Below are 17,708 nucleotides of genomic sequence, written 5' to 3' on the forward strand. Positions count from 1 at the left end.
TTACGTCAGTCGCAGCGCGACAAAGAAGCGGCGGGGGAGACAAGAGCGAGTCGGGCGCGCTTACCTGAACCTCTCGGGCGTGAGGAAGTTGAGCAGGTGGAAAAGCTCCTCCAGGTTGTTTTGCAGCGGCGTTCCGGTGAGCAGCAGCTTGTGTTGCAGGGGGTAGTTGTTCAAAACGCGGAAAAACTGCGGGAAAGCACAGCAGGTTAATTAAATGGCGGTTTGTGACCAGATGACGTCGTGTCGCGTCGCGTCCGTACCTTGGACTGGTTGTTCTTCAGCCTGTGGGCCTCGTCCACCACCAAACAGGCCCAGTCAATGGAGCCCAGGATGGCCATGTCGATGGTGATCAGCTCATACGACGTCAGAAGGACGTGGAACTTGATGGACGAGTCTTTCTGTTTTGGGGAAGGAAAAAAAATGTAACAAAAACATGACCCAGCTATAGCACCAATTATTAAGCAATCACTAGTTGTATTTAGTCTTTGCTTGGGTGTGTATAGTAGGGATGTAACAATACCGGCAATATCGTGATATCGTGATATTAAAACTGCCACAATATATCATCGTTGTCATGTCATGATATTAAAACCAGCACAAATGTTTAAAAAAAAAAAAAAAAAAAAAAAAGTCAGGTTGGTTTCCATTTGTGCAGTTGTAGCACCCCATTGTGGATTTTTTTTTTTTTTTAAGTATGAGTTTTTTTCTGTACAATATTGTATCACGAATCATAGATCAGGTTTTGATGCCGATTAATTTGATACGAATAAATAAGTCGATTATTGCGATTTTTAAAACTTGAATTTAGAAAATACTAATCAGTAAACTTGTACATGTACACGCTAAGATTTGTTTGGTTTATTGGTTTTGAACATATAAACAAACATTACAAGTGTAAAAAATACAAGTTGAAATCAAATAAAAATTTAAAGGAAGAAAGGAAAAAAATGTCAACAATAAATTCCATAATTTACACGTTCAAGGAGTAGGAAGAAGTACACGTACTTATCAGAAAAATGTATGATAGAAAGAAAGAAAATGTAATGTATGCTAATGTATTTAACTGAGACGTCAACACTATTTAACAAACAAGTTGCAATCTGTTTGACGTTTGAACAGTGAACAGCATTAAAAAAATATTAAGGCTTAATGTTCCATTCATATAACATTCTTCCATGCTAAAAGTATGAATCCTAACCCGTAGTAAGACTTTTTGTTGAATATTATAATATAAATGGATGTGTAAATATTGATTCAGCTGCATAGAATTGCGCGCTGTAATATCGCGATATATTGACGAATCCATTATTTTTTTAAACACCCCGAGTGTAATAGGTTTTTTAGATTGTGCGCCATTGCACCCACCTTCATCCTGGAGGCTTTCTTCCCTCCCCGGATGGCGTTGTCCTCAAAGGAGAACTCGTTCTCTCTGATGACGGCCCTGCTGTCTTTGTCCCCCACGTAGGTCACCACGTACATATCGGGCGCCCACATCTCAAACTCCCTCTCCCAGTTGATGATGGTGGAGAGCGGCGCGCTGACCAGGAAGGGACCCTTGGAGTGACCCTGTGGGTGCAGGAGAGGATGGTGTGGTGTCATTCCTCGAGACACGATGAATAGGAAAATGCCGACTGAGCAAGGGGGGTGTTCGGGCTCACGATCAAGACGTGAAACTTTCTGAAAATGTTTATACGTTTTCATTCAGAAAATAAAAATGCAGTGAACACGATCACAGCCCAACATAAAAGCACCAAGGTGCCTTTCACCCTCCCAGCTCTGGGGGGGGGGCAGTCTCACACGGCATCAGCACGAGTGACAATTTGTGACCGTTTGACGTTGCCAAATTAGCGCCACGCAAAATGGCTGAACGGCAACAGGTCAGCAAAAACACGCAGCAAACCTCCGTTGTCAAGGCAACGGTCCATTGAACCCTTTTAACTCAATTATAAAAGAACAATTATAAAAGAACGGGACGGGGAAAAAAGTATTCTATTCTGTCATTTGGTAGATTCGGCTTATAATTATTGAACGTAATATCGCGTGGGTATTGAAAATTTTGATATTTTCTAAAATGGCTGGTAGTGAAAGTGAAAGTTCATTTGAATTTATTAAACATGCTCAAACATTTATTTAATGTTTGACTTTTTTTTTTTTTTTTTTTTTTTGAAAAACAGCTTCCTGTCAAAAGTAAAACTTAAGAATTTTTCAGGATTTTGGCGTTCCCGTTACAACAATAGATCATACCCCTATCTAGGGCTGCACGATATTGGAAAATTATGCGATCGATATTATTGCGATATTTAATATGAACCTACAGAAATGTCATTTTTATTGTCTAATGACAGAATAAAATGTTTTCATGCCGCAAAATAATCAAACTCAGTGTATTCTTAATATATTGTAATTACCTCTCAATAATATATTGGATGGCAGTGCACATTTTCGTTAAGTACACTGTGCTCCAACTATGTTTTGCATTTGCATTATGAGGGTTGAAACACCCATGGAACTAGGGGCGCGGAAACCAAATAAAAAGGGGGGGGGGGGGGGGGGATTTTATTCAGAGTGCAATAGTGAATTGCATTTGTCGGTTCCTCTCCTCTCTCCTCGCGAGCTTTCAACTGAGTGTCTCCTCTCCTTTTTTTGTCATGTTTAATAAATGTCAAACAGACAGACAAACCTGACAGTCTGACTGGTCAAATTCAGATAAAAGCATAATATTCCATATCAAACTTATTGCATGTCTTTGTGATATGCATATTGCATGGGCCAATATCGATATATTGTGCAACCCTACTAACAAGCGCTGTTTTTCCCACCTCTTTATAGAGCGAGTAGAGGAAGACGGCCGTCTGGACCGTCTTGCCCAGGCCCATCTCATCGGCCAAGATGGTGTCGGTGCCCTGCGCCCAGGAGAAGCGCAGCCAGTTGAGGCCCTCCAGCTGGTAGGGGTGCAGCGTGCCGCCCGTGCTGTCCAGGTACTCGGGCTGCCGGTCAAACTTGATGGTGGGCTGGACACACACAGTCACATCAAACAGAGTTATAAAGTCAGCAGCAGGGTGATTATAGTTTTTGGAATTTTCATTTTGAGCTTTTTTTCCCTTTAATTTTATGTAGTTTTCAGGGTGGTTCTGTTAATAAATGCTTAGTTTTAGTTAGTTTCAGTTTTTTTTTTTTTTTAAATGTGTATGACTTGTGCGCTAGGGCTGCTCGATTATGGAAAAAATAATAATCATGATTATTTTGACAATAATTGAAATCACGATTATTCAAACGTTTATTTTTTGGCACAAAACAAGAAAATATTTAAGCATTTAAAAGTATTAGGACCAATTTAAAAAAAATAGAAACACTAATTAAGTTTGGTACAAAGAAAAAAAAGAAAATGTTTACACATTTATAAATATTAAGCATTTCCGTTATTTTATCCCGTTCACAAAATTGTTTTTTGAATTTTAGTTTTAATTTTTTTATTTTTTATTTTAGTTAATTAAAAGAACCATGGTCAGCGGCAGCAGAAAATAAATCAAAAAAGCAAATAATCCATTTCTGAAGGACCAAAGATGACAACTATCATCTTTTGAAAAGGGAATGATGTAACATTTACAAAGTATTTTTGTGACTGCACAAGTCAAACAACCAAGGTGTGTTCATAAACGTCAACATATAAATGCGTTTCCAAGCCTTACATCGACAACGGGGTTCTCCGGCGGTCTGTCCAGACGCTTGACACGTCCTTTCACCTTGATCTTCTTTCCAGGTTTGCCGTCGTCGCCCATCATCAGCTCTCTGCGAGACAAGTCGTGTTTAGCGGACGGATGGCGCCGAAAAGGTTGGTATAAAAAAAAAAAAAAAAAAAAAGGCATCACCCCCCGTGCTCACCTGTGGTTCCAGTACTGCAGCTTGAAGGCGTCAAACTCAGGAACGTCCATGTCGTCCGCCTCCCAGGTGGCCTGGTCGTACGCCAGCTCCCGCCACTTGATCAGGTAGTGCACGTTGTTCTTGCGGTCCACGCTGTAAGAGAGCCATCATCAACCGGTATAAAAAAACAAAACAAAACAAAACAATAACACACAAAATGATACCCAACCTTCTTGATGACGCACCTGTGGTTGAGGATGCGGTGGATCATCAGCCACTCCATCTTGATCCCGAATCGGAGGTACTTCTCGTCCAGCTGTGCGTACATGGGGTCCTTGTTCTTTCTCTTGTCGCTCTTGTCTTCCTCTCCGTCGCCGTAGTCGATGGGCGGCGGCTCGTCCATGTCGTTCTTCCTCTGGTAGTTCCTGAACATCACCTGACAGTGGAGCTCCAGCTGCATGGCGGAGGGCGGACAAAGCGTTAAGCGGCAAGGTTAACAATAAAACCAACATTTAAAAAAACAATTTTGTTTTTAACTCATTTGGACCCAAAAACGTATAAATACGTTTTAAAATGTTTTAAGTGACCCAAAGACGTATTTATACGTTTTTGATTATTATTTTTTATTTTTTTTAATGCTAGACAGTAGAGAAGGCTTTGATGCAGCCTCAACTGCAAAAAAACGGTTGCAGAAATGATAGTTATTACACAAACAGCCAGCAGGTGGTAGCAGAGCAAAGGAGATCAAACAGGGCCATGTTGAAAAAAAAAAAAAAAAGCTCAATTACTCACAATTCTAAAGAGATTTATGAAAATTGATTAAACTTAGCTGTATTCTAATCCTAATTGCTGCAAAACTGAAACAAATAGAAAATATACTTTTTTTTCCTGATGAAAGAAGAGACTTTAATCTTTCTTTTGATAGGCTCATGTTTTTAGAGCAATATTCTGTGGTCCTTGCAAAATCAAAACAAAATCCAGTAAAACAGCCGGGAGTGAAGGGGATTGCTTCTGTGAAAATGACGGAGTGAGAGAGAGAAAAAAAAAAAAAAAAAAAAAAAAGAAAGAAAGGAAATGTTATGTTGAATCGGTAAGACTGCCGAATGAACAATTCTGAGCTCTCGAAAATCCGTGCTAAAAAATAATGGCTGCGATATTTTTGGTAATTAATTAGTTACCTGCACTAGTTTTTTTTTTGTTTTTTTTTAACAAGGGTGTGTAGAATTTTGATATCCACTCTATGTTTGGTTTATTGTTCATCCATCATGTGCATGTCGACGCACGAACATTTCTCACCTGCAGCTCCGTCACCCACGAGCAGTGCCAGTAGGACATGTTGTACCATTTGGCGAAGAACTCCCGCTCGGGTCGCCCTGCCAGCGGGGCGGGGTCGGGCGCATCCGCCGGCAGGTCCGGCGGACGGGGTACGGGCGTCGGCGGAGGGGGTTCTCCCCACTGCCACGTCAAGATCTTCTGGACCTTCCCCTTCATGGGGGGGCACTGCGGGAGGAGGGGGGTTGGGAAATGTCATTGTAGACGGATGGAACGTGGAGTGAGCGTCAGTTGCGTGGCAGCGCTCGCTCACCAGGCAGCGCGGGCAGATCCACTCGCCGTTGGGGATCTCGGGCAGGGGCGGGTTGAGGCAGTGGATGTGGTAGGACGACGGGCACGAGTCGCAGCAGAGGAGCTCGCCGCCGTCCTTGCACACCCGGCAGAACTCCATGTGGTGGTCGTCCTCCTCCATCTCGCCGCCGTCACCGTTGTCTTCCTCGCCTTCCGACGGCTCCTCCCGCGCCTCCCACTGGATGCCCTCCTTCTCCTACAGGAGCAGGGAGAGAGATAGACCGATATGTTTCTTTTCTTTCCAGGGCCGATACCGATACCTGATATTCATTTTATATATATATATATATATATATATATATATATATATATATATATATATATATATATATATATATATATATATATATATATATATATGATATTCATTTGTAGTAATTAAAAAATATAATAATAATAATAGTTTTTAAAAAATAATACTTTCCAAAATGTAGACTTTTTTTTAATCTTAGACAATAGACTTCATTTTAAATTTCTAAGAAAAAAAAAAAAAAAAGTTCAGGGAGCTCCCAAATTTATCAGTACATAGGGCTGCTCGATTATGGAAAAAATAATAATCACGTTTATTTTGGCAATAATTTAAATCAAGATTATTCAAACGATTATTTATTTTTTGGTACAAAATAAGAAAATCTTAAAAAAAAATATTAAGAACAATTAAAAATAAACACTATAATTATTATACAAGTTCCTTTTGGACCAAAATTATAAAAACATATTTACCAGTATTTATGTTGACAAAAACTTGGAGCGCAGCATGTGCACTGTGCAGTAAGACAATCATTTATTTTTATGAAGAATAATAAAATTCTTTGAAACATTACAATTATGCAAGTTCCTTTTGGATGAAGCAAAATTTATTAAATTAGTTACTTTAAAATTAAAAAAAAAAAGTGCAAATGTAGAAATTCAAACGACTCAAAAATTAGGACAAATTTTTTACGATTATGTTGATTTTGTAATTGTGGAGTGTAGTAATTCAAATTGTAATTGAATTTCGATTAATTGCACAGTCCTATCATTACGTTTATCACAATTAATTTTAAGTATTGGAAATAGGTTGAAAAAAAATAATAAAAAAAAATCTACCAACTCTCAACTGTCTGAGAAGTGTCGTAAACCGCAGCCTCATCCCTCACAATGCAGGAGCCGTGCAGCATTATGTCGCCTCAAGTTTTTTTTAGGTAAGTGAAAACTGTGCATCTTTGCCACCATCACCATCATCATCAGAGCTTTACGCAAGTTTCAGCCAATCAGAGCGGTTTCCCCGCACAAACAAATCTACAGTATGCCACCAAACTGACTTTTTGTTTTGGAGACACTCACAAAAATAAAACATAGGACAATTTAACAAAAAAAAAAGAACAATATAACCAAATAGGACACTAAAATAATGGCTCGAGTCCAATGCTATGTTGAACACTAACACTTTAAGTAGAGATAGCCTGATGTTTTTTTGTTTTTTGTTTTTTTCAGGGCTGATACAGATTATTAGTAGTCAAGGAGGGCGATAACCGATATTTGGGGCCGATATTCATTTTCTAAAAGGGAAAATATCGGCATCAAAAATACAAACTTCAGCTTTTAAATTTTTAGAATTTTTAAGAATATGTTTATTGAACAACTTTTAGGATTCGTTAAATATTGGAGTTTAAAAAAAATGTTTGTCACAAGACATCTTTGCTTTAAAAATCTAAGAAAATTATCAGGAATCTCCCAGGGGCAGTGACATATTTTCAAAAAAACAGCATTTCCGGCAATTCCATCACAACACACAAGCACTTTCAACATAATTTTTAAACTCTACAACTAAATTAGGACATCTTAGATCACAACAATCACAATAAAAATCCTGTAAAAATCCTGGACGGACTAACTTGACGAGTTCCCTACGAGAGAAACCGCACAGACAGACAACATAAGAAAGAGGAGGAGGAGCAAGTTTTGCTTACGCAGTGTGGACAGCTCCAGGTGCCCTCGGGGGCTTTCTCCATGTCGGGGTCCAGGCAGACCATGTGGTAGGCTCGGGGACACGTGTCACACAGGATGATCTCGCCGCCCTGCTGGCAAACTTCGCAGTAGTCCTGGTGATCCGTCTCATAGCCGTCCGCATCCTCGGCTTGGCGGAGAAAACGCAAAACGAGAGACGCTTGGCGTATTGTGGTCCTTTTCGACGATGACGACGACTCGCTTACCTTTCTTCCTCTTGGGCTTGCTCTTGGACGAAGGCTTCTTTTTGCTGCGGCTGCTGCGGCTGTTGGAGCCTTCCGAGACGGAGACGCTGTTCATGCTGCCGTCCTCAAAGTCGCTGTCCACATCCGGCTCATCCTCCTCACTCTGAAGCAGCAAAAAATAAATAAATAAATAAAAAAAGCACAAAAAGGGGCGGCCTCAGTCGAATACGTGAGCTCTCGTTTGTCGGTCTATAACGTTTGCAATAAGTCATGTACTGGTTAAATTTTCAAAGTGTGGCCAATACATCAAACGTTAAAACAAATGGTAGGCATGGACAGCACTTTTGTATACAGCAATGCTTGTTTTAAAGTGCTTTAGAAATAAATACAATTCCCTACCCATAAATGACATGATTTTAAAGAAAGACCTCTATATCCCAAGATATTATTTTCCTTAAAATTATTTGTACATAAACAATAATGAAGTTACCAAATTCATTCTGGACAAAATTGATGAAAATTGTTCAATGAGTCAAGTATCCCATTAAAGTCGCTTACCGTAAATTACGACTTTCCTACCTTGTTAAACTCTCTCGTAAAAATACAAAAGTATTCTCCCACAGTTTTATGATAAACATTTTTTCCTGTAAAAATATGAATGTGTTTATTATGGAGTTTGTTTTAACTGGCATAAAGATTATGATTGGCTCCCCAAAATGGAGAACCTCCACCAAACAATCAATGAGCCGTCTCTTACCGATGAGCGTTTCCTCTTGCTGTTGAAGCCTCCCAGCTTGATTTTCAGAGGAGCCACTTTCTTGGTCTTTGCGCTGTTCTTCTTCTCTTGCGGTTTCTGCGCTGCTTTAGACTTTTTGCGTGCGTTGGGACCTGCGCGAGCCCCATAAAGAAAAATCGCAGTGAGCCAAGTGAGCGTAGTCCAGCGCCGAGACGCATACGTCGTACCTTTGCCTTCCTTGGTCTTAGCCTTGCGAAGAGGAGGCGCGGGGGGCTGCTGCTGGGGCTCGGCCGGGGCGGGCGCCGGGGGCGGGGCGGCCTCGGCCACCATATTGTCGACGGCGGCGGGCACGTTGGCCGTGGCCAGCGCGGCGTTGGCGGCCGCCGCGCCCCTCAGGGGGTTGTTGGTGCTGAACTCCCGCCACTTTGCGCCCAGGACCATCATCATCTTTGAGACGGCGATTTTGGGGTTCTTGGAGGCAATGAGCGGCCTTGGATGGAAGCGACACAAAACGCGGACTTCTTCGTTGCTCACCGATGATGAAGTCGAACAGAGAGTAAAGGTGCGAACGTCTACCTGACAAACTGACTGAAGGCCTTGTAATTTGTAAGAGAACGATAGTCCTCTTCGGTGAAGATGTGGTCGATGTCCTCCATGCCCCAGTTCTCCAGCAGCTGCGAGGACGACTTGGGTTCCTGGACGCAAACCACAAAAGGGCACAAAACATCATCGCAACAGGTCCACGTCAATGTTATGACCCACCCGGCTGGCTTTCTGTCAACTATTTACATAATTTTTTTTGTTCCTTAAACGGATACTTGACCATTAACTCATTTGCTCCCAATAACGTGTAAATACGTTTTGGTTTTTTTTAAGTGTCCCAAAGACGTATTTATACGGTTTTTTTTATGCTAGAGCATACAGAAGCTTTGATGCAGCCTCTCGACTGCAAAGAACGGTTGCAGAAATTGTAGTTATTACACCAACGGCCAGCAGGTGGCAGCAGAGCAAAGGAGATCAACCAGGGACATCTAGAAAAAAAGCTAAATTACTTAGAATTTTAAATAGATTTGTGAAAACTGATGAAACTTAGCTCTCTTCTAATGCTAATTGCTGCAAAACGGAAACAGATAGAAACATACTTTTTTTTTCTGATGAAAGAAGAGACTTTAATCTTTCTTTTGATAGGTTCCATGATTTTATAGCAATTGAACACAATATTCTGTGGGCCTTGCAAAATCAGTCAAAATTCAGTAAAATAGTCGGGAGCGAACGGGATTGCGAAATGTGAAAATGGCTGAGAGTGAATGAGTTAAAAAAATGTCAGCAGTGTAAAGTTAATATTTTGTCCAGAATGAATTTGATAACTTCATAATTCTTGATGTACAATTAATACCTTTTAAAAGTTAATTTTTCTACTTGCTGTCGACTGATGATGACATCACCTGTGCTGAGGAAGTAGGCAACGGCCAATCATGGCTCACCTGTTTTCATGGTTGGTCATTACTGGGGCTGAACGATTAATTGCATTTGCGGTTAAACCGCGGTTTGACAACACGCGATTACGTAATCACGGAAATCTGTGGTTGAAATACTCATTGAAACAACGGAGCCACGGCAAGATAAGGGTAGCAGGACCGTCACCGCTGTAACAAAAGCCTAGCGCCCTAAATGCACGTAATTTTGGTGAGTTTTTTGTCTCATGAGACCTTGAGACGAGTTTCTACTGTCTAACATGTTTGTTCTGTTTGAGCTTGGTTTTAAAACACTTCACTGTTGTGAGTTACGACTTTTCGCCTGCCATAGTGTCGCGCATTTTGTAAACTGAGTGTAATGTCCACGCAAGAGTGCGGCAGTGGCTCATAAATTTGAGGTGTCCGATATTTTGAGGCTAAATAAGTCTATGTGGCCATATGTTGTGTCGTTTGATCTCATGAATGAAGATTAGGACGGACGAAATAATTGGTCGTCATGACTCACCGTTTAGATGCCGCCGCCGTCGCAGCAACTTTTAACGCACATGTATTGTAGGGTTGGTGAACTAAATAGGCCAAGCGGCGAACAAACAACTTTTTAACTGTCTGTCGGCTGCAGCCATGCCAGAACACAACACAACACAACAGCTCCGAACGCGCTTAACTTACCAAAACAAATCCTGTGTTGCCTTCATGGACCACCCAGACCATGAGAAATACCGAACCTGCGACCCACCCACAAGGATTACTACAGAATGCTAGTGTTTCCTTAAATCAAATCGGAGATGTTGCGTCATATAAGCAGGTATAATTTTACTTTGCCTACACTTTAGCATGTGTGAATTTAGTGACTGAAGTAAATTAAATATCTATCGATCCATTTTCATTTGTGGACGGCTGCATGGGGACACGATGCATCTGGCATCCATTTCGAAGCATCTTTTACCCGAGTCAGGCAAATCTTGAGGAAAATCTGGACAGATTAGGTTAAGTTTGTTTTCCGTTTTTCTTAATGCTTTAAGTTGACTTTGCATTACTAATTAAAGTGTTAGTGCTTCACAAATGAACATACTTGCTTTGCATGTCCAGAAAAAAATAAAAATAAAAAAACTCCACGAAACTGTCCAAACACATTGTTTGATTTGATTGTGCAATATTTAGCACTGATGGGGGGAAAAAAAAAAAAAAAAGATTTTGTACATCATTCAATTGAAGTCGTAAATGGATTCTGCCCCACTTGATGAAAAACGAAAGGCGAGCTCTCAACGGGTAATCTTCAAGAGGAGCCTGAATGACTGCAATGAGGGTATCAGCACAAATGAATCAAAATGTTTTTCTAACCCAAAACAGGAGGGAGAAAAAAAAAAGGGTCAAGAACACAGAACACAGGCAGACAGGTTGCCATGGAAACTGCATATATGCATTACACGCCCCAGACACACATGCAAACCCCCCCCCCCCCCCCCCCCCCCCACACACATCAGAGTAAGTGTCATTAAGTAGGAGGCCCCCTATTGGTTGCCGTGGTTCTTTGTTTAACCATCGCTCATATCGCCTCCATGACAGGTGAGACAAAGAAGAAAAAAAGGGCAAAGTTATTTTGCTCAAATACACACACGCAGACATTTCTGATATGACGTCACGATCTTGTACACGGCTGTTATACGTTTGCAAACCTGATTTTAATTTCACCTCACAAAACTGACGTCCTCTTAAATATCTTGAATGTCAAACCTAGCGACCAACTCACGAACGACCACCTGCACCACAGCCAAATTGTGATGCATTCAGCCATCTTGTCAGCAAATTAGTGGAGTTTGCAGCCATGATGGGCTAACTCCACACATTAGGTCAACATTTGAACCCGATCAACCCCAGATTGCACAACTGCGAGGCAGTGTCTGCGCTAACCACCCAATCCTGAAAAGATTCCTAACTTCTTCCATACTTCGGTAAGAACATGGATTGATTGGTTTCTCCAAAACGTGACGAAATCAAGCTTTTTGTGCACAAAATCATCAAGCAGAACAATGCTCCTTTAGTTATTATTAAAAAAAAAAAAAAATTTTTTAAATAGCTCTCCTTACCGAGAAGTCGTCGTCGTCATCCTCGTCTTCCTCCTCCGGCTCGGGTTCCTTCTTTCTGGACGAGCTGCGTTCGGAGCTGGCTCCGCCGCGCTTCTTCTCCTTGCCGCTGCTGGCCCGCTTCTTCTTCTTGCGTCCCGGCGTGTAGTCGCTGCCCTCACTGTCGGAGCGCTGAGCTTGGCCGCCGCCGCCACCGCCGCCGCCGTCATCCGCATTGTCCTCGTTCGCCGCCACGTCCATGTGCTCCGGGGAGCTGATGGGAAGTTCCTGGAAGGCAATGCCGATGATGAACAATTCAACTGCTGGCCCATCCATACATCGCCCGGTGACTGTGACCTCTGCGCTCGTTATTCATCTGCATCAGATGTGAGCGAGTATTGCAAATCTTGTGGGTATATTTGCATATACACAAAAGACTTATTGCACACAGAGGAACTGCTTTTGTTAGCTTTTTTTTTTTTACGTCCCAATCCATAAGTTATAGTTAGCACCCATTTGTAGTGGTTGTGGCTGCTAATTAGTACCTAAAGCGTAAAAGCCAAAGAAGCATTTAAATACTATTGTACACCTTTATTTCTTCTAATTATATAATGTCAGAGTTTGTATCTATTGAGGCAAGGCAAATATTATATGGTCCGGACCCTGACAAAAAAAAAATATATAAATAAAGAAAAATAACCCCCCCAAAGACCATACCTCTCTGCGCGAACGCCGCTTGCTGCCTTTACTCTCTCGGCTCTTCTTGGCCTTCTTCTTCTTCTTTACCTTCTGAGTCTCATTCTCTGAAATTTCATCGTCATCATCTATGGAGAAGGTGAGCAGAGACAACACGGGTTAGGACAGTAAGGGAGACGCTACAGTACAGACGAGTGAGTGGCTGTTGGTAAATATTAGAAAAACAATCACCGTACAGTTACAGTATGTGCCTGTTTGGTTACTTTCCTCCTCACAAACCCGCTGAGGTAGTTTTAACCTTTAACCAAGCCTTTTGGAAATGTTCTCGGTTCGAACTCAGAAGAACTTTGAGGACTTCCTGAACAGATCAGTTCTAGATTGAAATCAACTTATCGGTAAACAGCTAAAGATTTCATCGCGTCATCGTGTTTTGTTTGGCACTTCTTTCATTCAGTTCATGATGAAACCATTCATTGGTAAATCAGGCCATCCTTTTTTTTTTATGACCAAAAGAGAGAAACAATTCCTTCAAGGGCTTAAAACAAACTCAAAATCACCCTCTCCGCTTCGATCATTGAAAGAAACGTGGATGTTTAATCTAAACAAACCAATGGCAGTTTAGCACATGGAAGTGACCGTGTGTTGTATGAGGGTGAATGCACAATTCTTTCATTTATCCAAATATTGTTATTCATGAGCAGACTGACTTTCAAATTGATTAAACCGCTCATTGTTAAATCAGGACTTCGGGCCGCTGGCAAAGGGGCACAAAGAGTTCATTCAAGGGTTCAAAACAGAAAATTGTCATTGCCGTTTAATTGAAATGTTTGCAGTTCAGTTCAGCACATGAAAGTGGCTATGGGCAGGAAGATGGAGGGACAATTTCATTTTTCTGACCATGTCCACACAAAGTGAAAGGCAATGGATATTTTGCCGTGACCGCCAACTCCCCTGATGGCGCTATTTTGCCGTGAATAGCGCTGATTTGTCAAGTGGCAGCCACCTTCTGTGTGTTTTCACTAAGTTTTCATTGTTTTGCCACCGAAGGTGGCTTGTTGCAGGCATTACCAGCACACTTACACTATGTAGAACTCTCAGAAAAGAATTATCAGGCAGTAGGACACACTTCGCATCAATAATTTGTACTTAAAAAAATAAAAATAATATATATATATATATATATATATATATATATATATATATATATATATATATAAACCCCCCCAAAAAACACAACCACTTCGTGGTCCAAATTGAGAAATTCTCAACACTGTCTCATTTTAACTGATTCAACCCGTCTATTATTAAATAAGGACGTTAGGTGTATGACCAACATACCCTAACAACTCCTTTAAGGGGTTAAAACTGAAAATACAGTACTCACGTTTCCGCATTGTGGCTTATTAAAATGTTTGCACTTTAGCACCGGAAGCTAACTAGCGTGGACTATTTGTTGTCGGCGCACGCCAGCCAAATAACGCCCAACGTAAACACACGCTCACGTTAAACGTCGGCTGAAAATTCGCGTTAAAAGTCTTAACAAGTAAAACACACCAATTTGGTGTTTTTTCTCAATTTTCAGTTGGCAGCAGGCAGGCGGCCACGAGGAGGGAAGCCGCCGCCGAACGTCATCCGCCAGCTTCCAAGCTAACTGGCTGCCTCCATCTTGTCATCGACACGTAAAAAAGAAAAAAAAAGAAAAAGAAAAAAAATACCGGTAGCCGACTCAAGTAAGGCCCCGGCGGGAACATGTCGTCCTGACTTAACGGCGAACCTTTTCGCAGTCTTTTCAGGGTAAACGGTGACATTTATGCTCGAATTCGTTCAGAATTTCGACGGCGTTTTATCGAAAAAGGAAGAGCGTAGGCGTTCGCCGGCCGCCGCCGAGCTAACGTTAGCAATCCGGTAGTTAGCCGCTAAATGCTAAGTGGACATGATTGATATGAATGTGACAAAACGCGAGCAGCCAGCGGGAACATTAGCACGGCGTGGCTAACAACTCAAGCTCGCCGTCGTCGTTGACTTACCTTGCATTAAGCGGTCCGGCTTGGAGGCTCTGTAATGGTCCCTGTCGTCCTCGCTCCCAGACATTGTGGACAGCGGAAACTTTTTTTGGCTGCTTGGCTAGCTTTAGCTAACTAAATAAAAAAGTTGTTTTGTACAATAATAATCCAGAGTTGGATGCCAGCGTTCGTCGAGTCTGTCCAAAAGACGCCGAGGAGAGTAGCCGGTCGGGTTTCCGCCAAAGGGGACACAAGAACAAAACAGAAAACGGAAGGGGATATTTAGCAAATGGGAAAAGCCGGTCGGCCGGGGCAGGAGGCACACAAAACACTCAGCAGCGCACCGGACAATACGGTTAACTTTAGCCAAACATGTCGAAAAGATTAGCAGCCGACTCTCGTTAGTTGACCGCCCCCCACCGCCACCGCCACCACCACCATTAGCATGCGAGCTAGCCCCAGCTTTGCTTGACCGATTCCCATTTGGCGGCCAAAACTCAACTAACGAGCACAACAGTGAAGAAGCGGTGACAAGCCGCCATCATCACATCTTCACTCGCGTCCATTCATGGCAAAGTAACATACTCACAACTTGACTCCACGCTCTTGTTTCCCAACCCCTTAAAAAAAAAAAAAAAAAGTCCAGCCTCAGTTGTCTCAATCAATAGTTGGCGGACGCTCCTTTGTTCAGGTAACAGCGCTGTCGGATTTTGGGCAGATTTCCTTGTTTTTTTTTGTGCGGCTGCTGCGTGTTGCGCACTACGTCGTTCGTCTTCTTTTTTTCGATCTCGCACACTACACACGCCCCGCGCGCGCGCACGCACACACAAAGAGATCAGGGGGCAGGCATCCCATAATATTACACCCCCCCCCCCCTCCTTTGCCGCACACACATACACACTTTGGTCACCCCTCCCCCACTCTGCATAGTTACCTTGCAACATACAGACCATAATATTCAACTCTCCCCCTCCCTTTCAGTATCTTCCCCATTCCTCCATGCACCCCCCCCCCCCTCCTCCTCCTCTCGTGGTAACCAGGGTTACCATGGTGACGCTCCCCCGCCCACCTCGGCTGACATCCCATAATAGTCATGCACGCAGTCACTAACATCCCACAATAAGCATAACTCCCCCCCCCCCTCCCCCCCCAAAAAAAAGTGCGAGAGGAGGGAGGGGGTGAGGACAAGCCGTCACATGGCAACTGTGCGCGCCACATGACTGCTGACTTGCGCGTGCACGCTGGACTTGAGTGCGTGTGCACGCACGCTTGTGTACTGTACTGTAAATTGATTGCACCACCCCAACAGGATGACCCTTGAACCCGGATTAGAAGGGTGACCTAGGTGACCCCCCCCACTACCCCACCCCATCACCTTTTGATTAGCTGTAAAGACTTCACAATGTTTGCAAACAAAAGGTGCCAGACAACTACCAGTTCCAGGTGATTGACTACCTGCTGCTGCAAAATTCAATTGCAAACCCTTGACAGAAATTGAAAAAGTGAATTTAATCCAACAGATTACACGCAGATGAGGAGGGAAAAAAAAATAAAAAAAAATCGCGTGGGCATCGTCCTGAAAGGTCACGACACAACAGCCTGGCGAGCAGACAACCGATCGGCGGGTTCGTGGAAGACATTTTGTCACAGGTGAGGTAAACAAAAAATGTCGACTTATGAGCGAGTACATTGGCAAAAGAGGCTGGCTAGCCTGCTCGTAACCATTTGCATCAAGTCTCATCATTCGAACCCATCTCTTGCTCAGATGCGGGGCCGTGCGGCGGCCATCTTGCCAAGTTGACAACCTGAACTTTGTCGGGAAGGCCGCAAGGTGCGCAAATGATTACAACAGTGTCACTTGGGGCCCAGACTCACCTACGATGTGTGGAAAAAAATGCACCGTAGAGGGTGAGAACACTTTTTTTTTTTTTTTTTTTTATTACTTTGAATGGGAGACCATTGGTAAACATCACTTTGAGGGCAGGAGGGGAAAAAAAAAAAAAAAAGACCTCCAAATGGGAGGCTAGGAACACACTCGCTCCCAGTTGAAGTTTACTGTCACATTTATTTCAACGTTGTAGCTCTGATAAAGGCTGGAGTGTCATCCCGACCTGAGACTTTCTCTTTTCGCCAAAAATACTTTTCCTCTGAACACAAGAAGGCAAGATTTATTTCTTTTCAAAGTAAACACAATCATGTACGCGTCTGTCAATACAGGCTAACATCATTAGCATCGGTGTTCATCACAAAAATACACGTCTTTTATGATATTGCCTGTCTATGGCGAAAAATCCCCGCATTGCTGAAGTGGACCAAAGTCCGTCCGTCCGTTTTGGCGAGAATCCTGGTCGACTTTCCTTTGTCCCGTCAGGCCCAACTTGTCATCTTTCTTTCTTGGGTTGGCACGGACAAGCCACCCCACCCCCCCCTCTCCTTCCCGTGGACACAGTCTTCATGTGTGCTTTTTAGGAGAGGTGGGGGGGGGGGGGGGGGGGGGGGGGAGACAACACATAATCTCCAATCAGAAGGATAGTAGGGGCAGTTGTCATAGAAACCCTCTGCAAGTCTCGCGAAGACCCCCCCCCCCAGCAGCACCTTGTGCAGAAGTGTGTGTTGCATAATGATAACATTTCTGAGGTGTAATAAAAGAAGAATTTTGGGGCGGAGTTACAGACCATAATAGTGCTCCTGTGCAGATGGTCACCATGGAGATGATTATTTATTTATTTTTTTAAACAGACAGACAGGGTCAGATTACAAATGTAAATCATCCCATATTACTCCTGCGATGACCGGACCAAGTTGTTGAGGATTTGAACCGAAAATCAGGTTGCGAAAGCTTCGACTCAAGTCGATGACAACAATTTTGCTCATCAATGAACCATTAAATTGTCAGAATATCTTCCTCGCAACATGAAATATTGTCAGATTTCTGGATAAATATTGTTCACATTTCTTTGTCACTGAATTTTAGCTCACCATCAAAATCGTTAACTAACTAAACAATCGGGAGAAATTATGTTATGACGACGATACGTTTGACATCAACTGTTGAACTGGCACATGTACGGATGACA

The 17,708-nt window shown here is 42.6% G+C and overlaps 1 protein-coding gene and 1 long non-coding RNA gene across 6 annotated transcripts in view; one reads left to right on the top strand and one right to left on the bottom strand.

Annotated features, from left to right (window-relative positions):
* chd4a (chromodomain helicase DNA binding protein 4a) overlaps window positions 1-15,475 on the bottom strand; it is a 27,545-nt gene extending 12,070 nt beyond the window's left edge. The window contains exons 1-18 of one of the 3 annotated variants that reach the window (XM_077507980.1): window positions 15,221-15,475; window positions 14,656-14,828; window positions 12,650-12,756; window positions 11,957-12,220; window positions 8,971-9,089; window positions 8,622-8,884; window positions 8,416-8,546; window positions 7,680-7,821; window positions 7,437-7,603; window positions 5,447-5,680; window positions 5,158-5,361; window positions 4,107-4,315; window positions 3,883-4,014; window positions 3,690-3,789; window positions 2,820-3,011; window positions 1,366-1,566; window positions 261-398; window positions 65-186 (exon numbers count right to left, since the gene is read on the bottom strand). In XM_077507980.1, the coding sequence (XP_077364106.1) occupies window positions 65-186; window positions 261-398; window positions 1,366-1,566; window positions 2,820-3,011; window positions 3,690-3,789; window positions 3,883-4,014; window positions 4,107-4,315; window positions 5,158-5,361; window positions 5,447-5,680; window positions 7,437-7,603; window positions 7,680-7,821; window positions 8,416-8,546; window positions 8,622-8,884; window positions 8,971-9,089; window positions 11,957-12,220; window positions 12,650-12,756; window positions 14,656-14,719 (2,789 nt within the window). In that variant the 5' untranslated portion in view covers window positions 14,720-14,828; window positions 15,221-15,475. The other 2 variants (XM_077507982.1, XM_077507981.1) reach the window with 2 other exon arrangements.
* LOC144007980 (uncharacterized) lies at window positions 14,054-16,741 on the top strand. Of its 3 annotated transcripts, none has more exons than XR_013280496.1 (4): window positions 14,054-14,114; window positions 14,211-16,074; window positions 16,152-16,281; window positions 16,397-16,741. It is a non-coding gene; the product is annotated as an uncharacterized LOC144007980 (long non-coding RNA). The 3 variants fall into 3 exon arrangements; XR_013280495.1 differs by having other exon boundaries at window positions 14,061-14,422; window positions 15,941-16,074; XR_013280493.1 differs by having other exon boundaries at window positions 14,062-16,074.
* Window positions 16,742-17,708: the final 967 nt, after the last annotated feature.

The sequence above is a fragment of the Festucalex cinctus genome, chromosome 19, assembly GCF_051991245.1.
Source record: "Festucalex cinctus isolate MCC-2025b chromosome 19, RoL_Fcin_1.0, whole genome shotgun sequence".
In the NCBI taxonomy this organism is placed as follows: domain Eukaryota; kingdom Metazoa; phylum Chordata; class Actinopteri; order Syngnathiformes; family Syngnathidae; genus Festucalex; species Festucalex cinctus.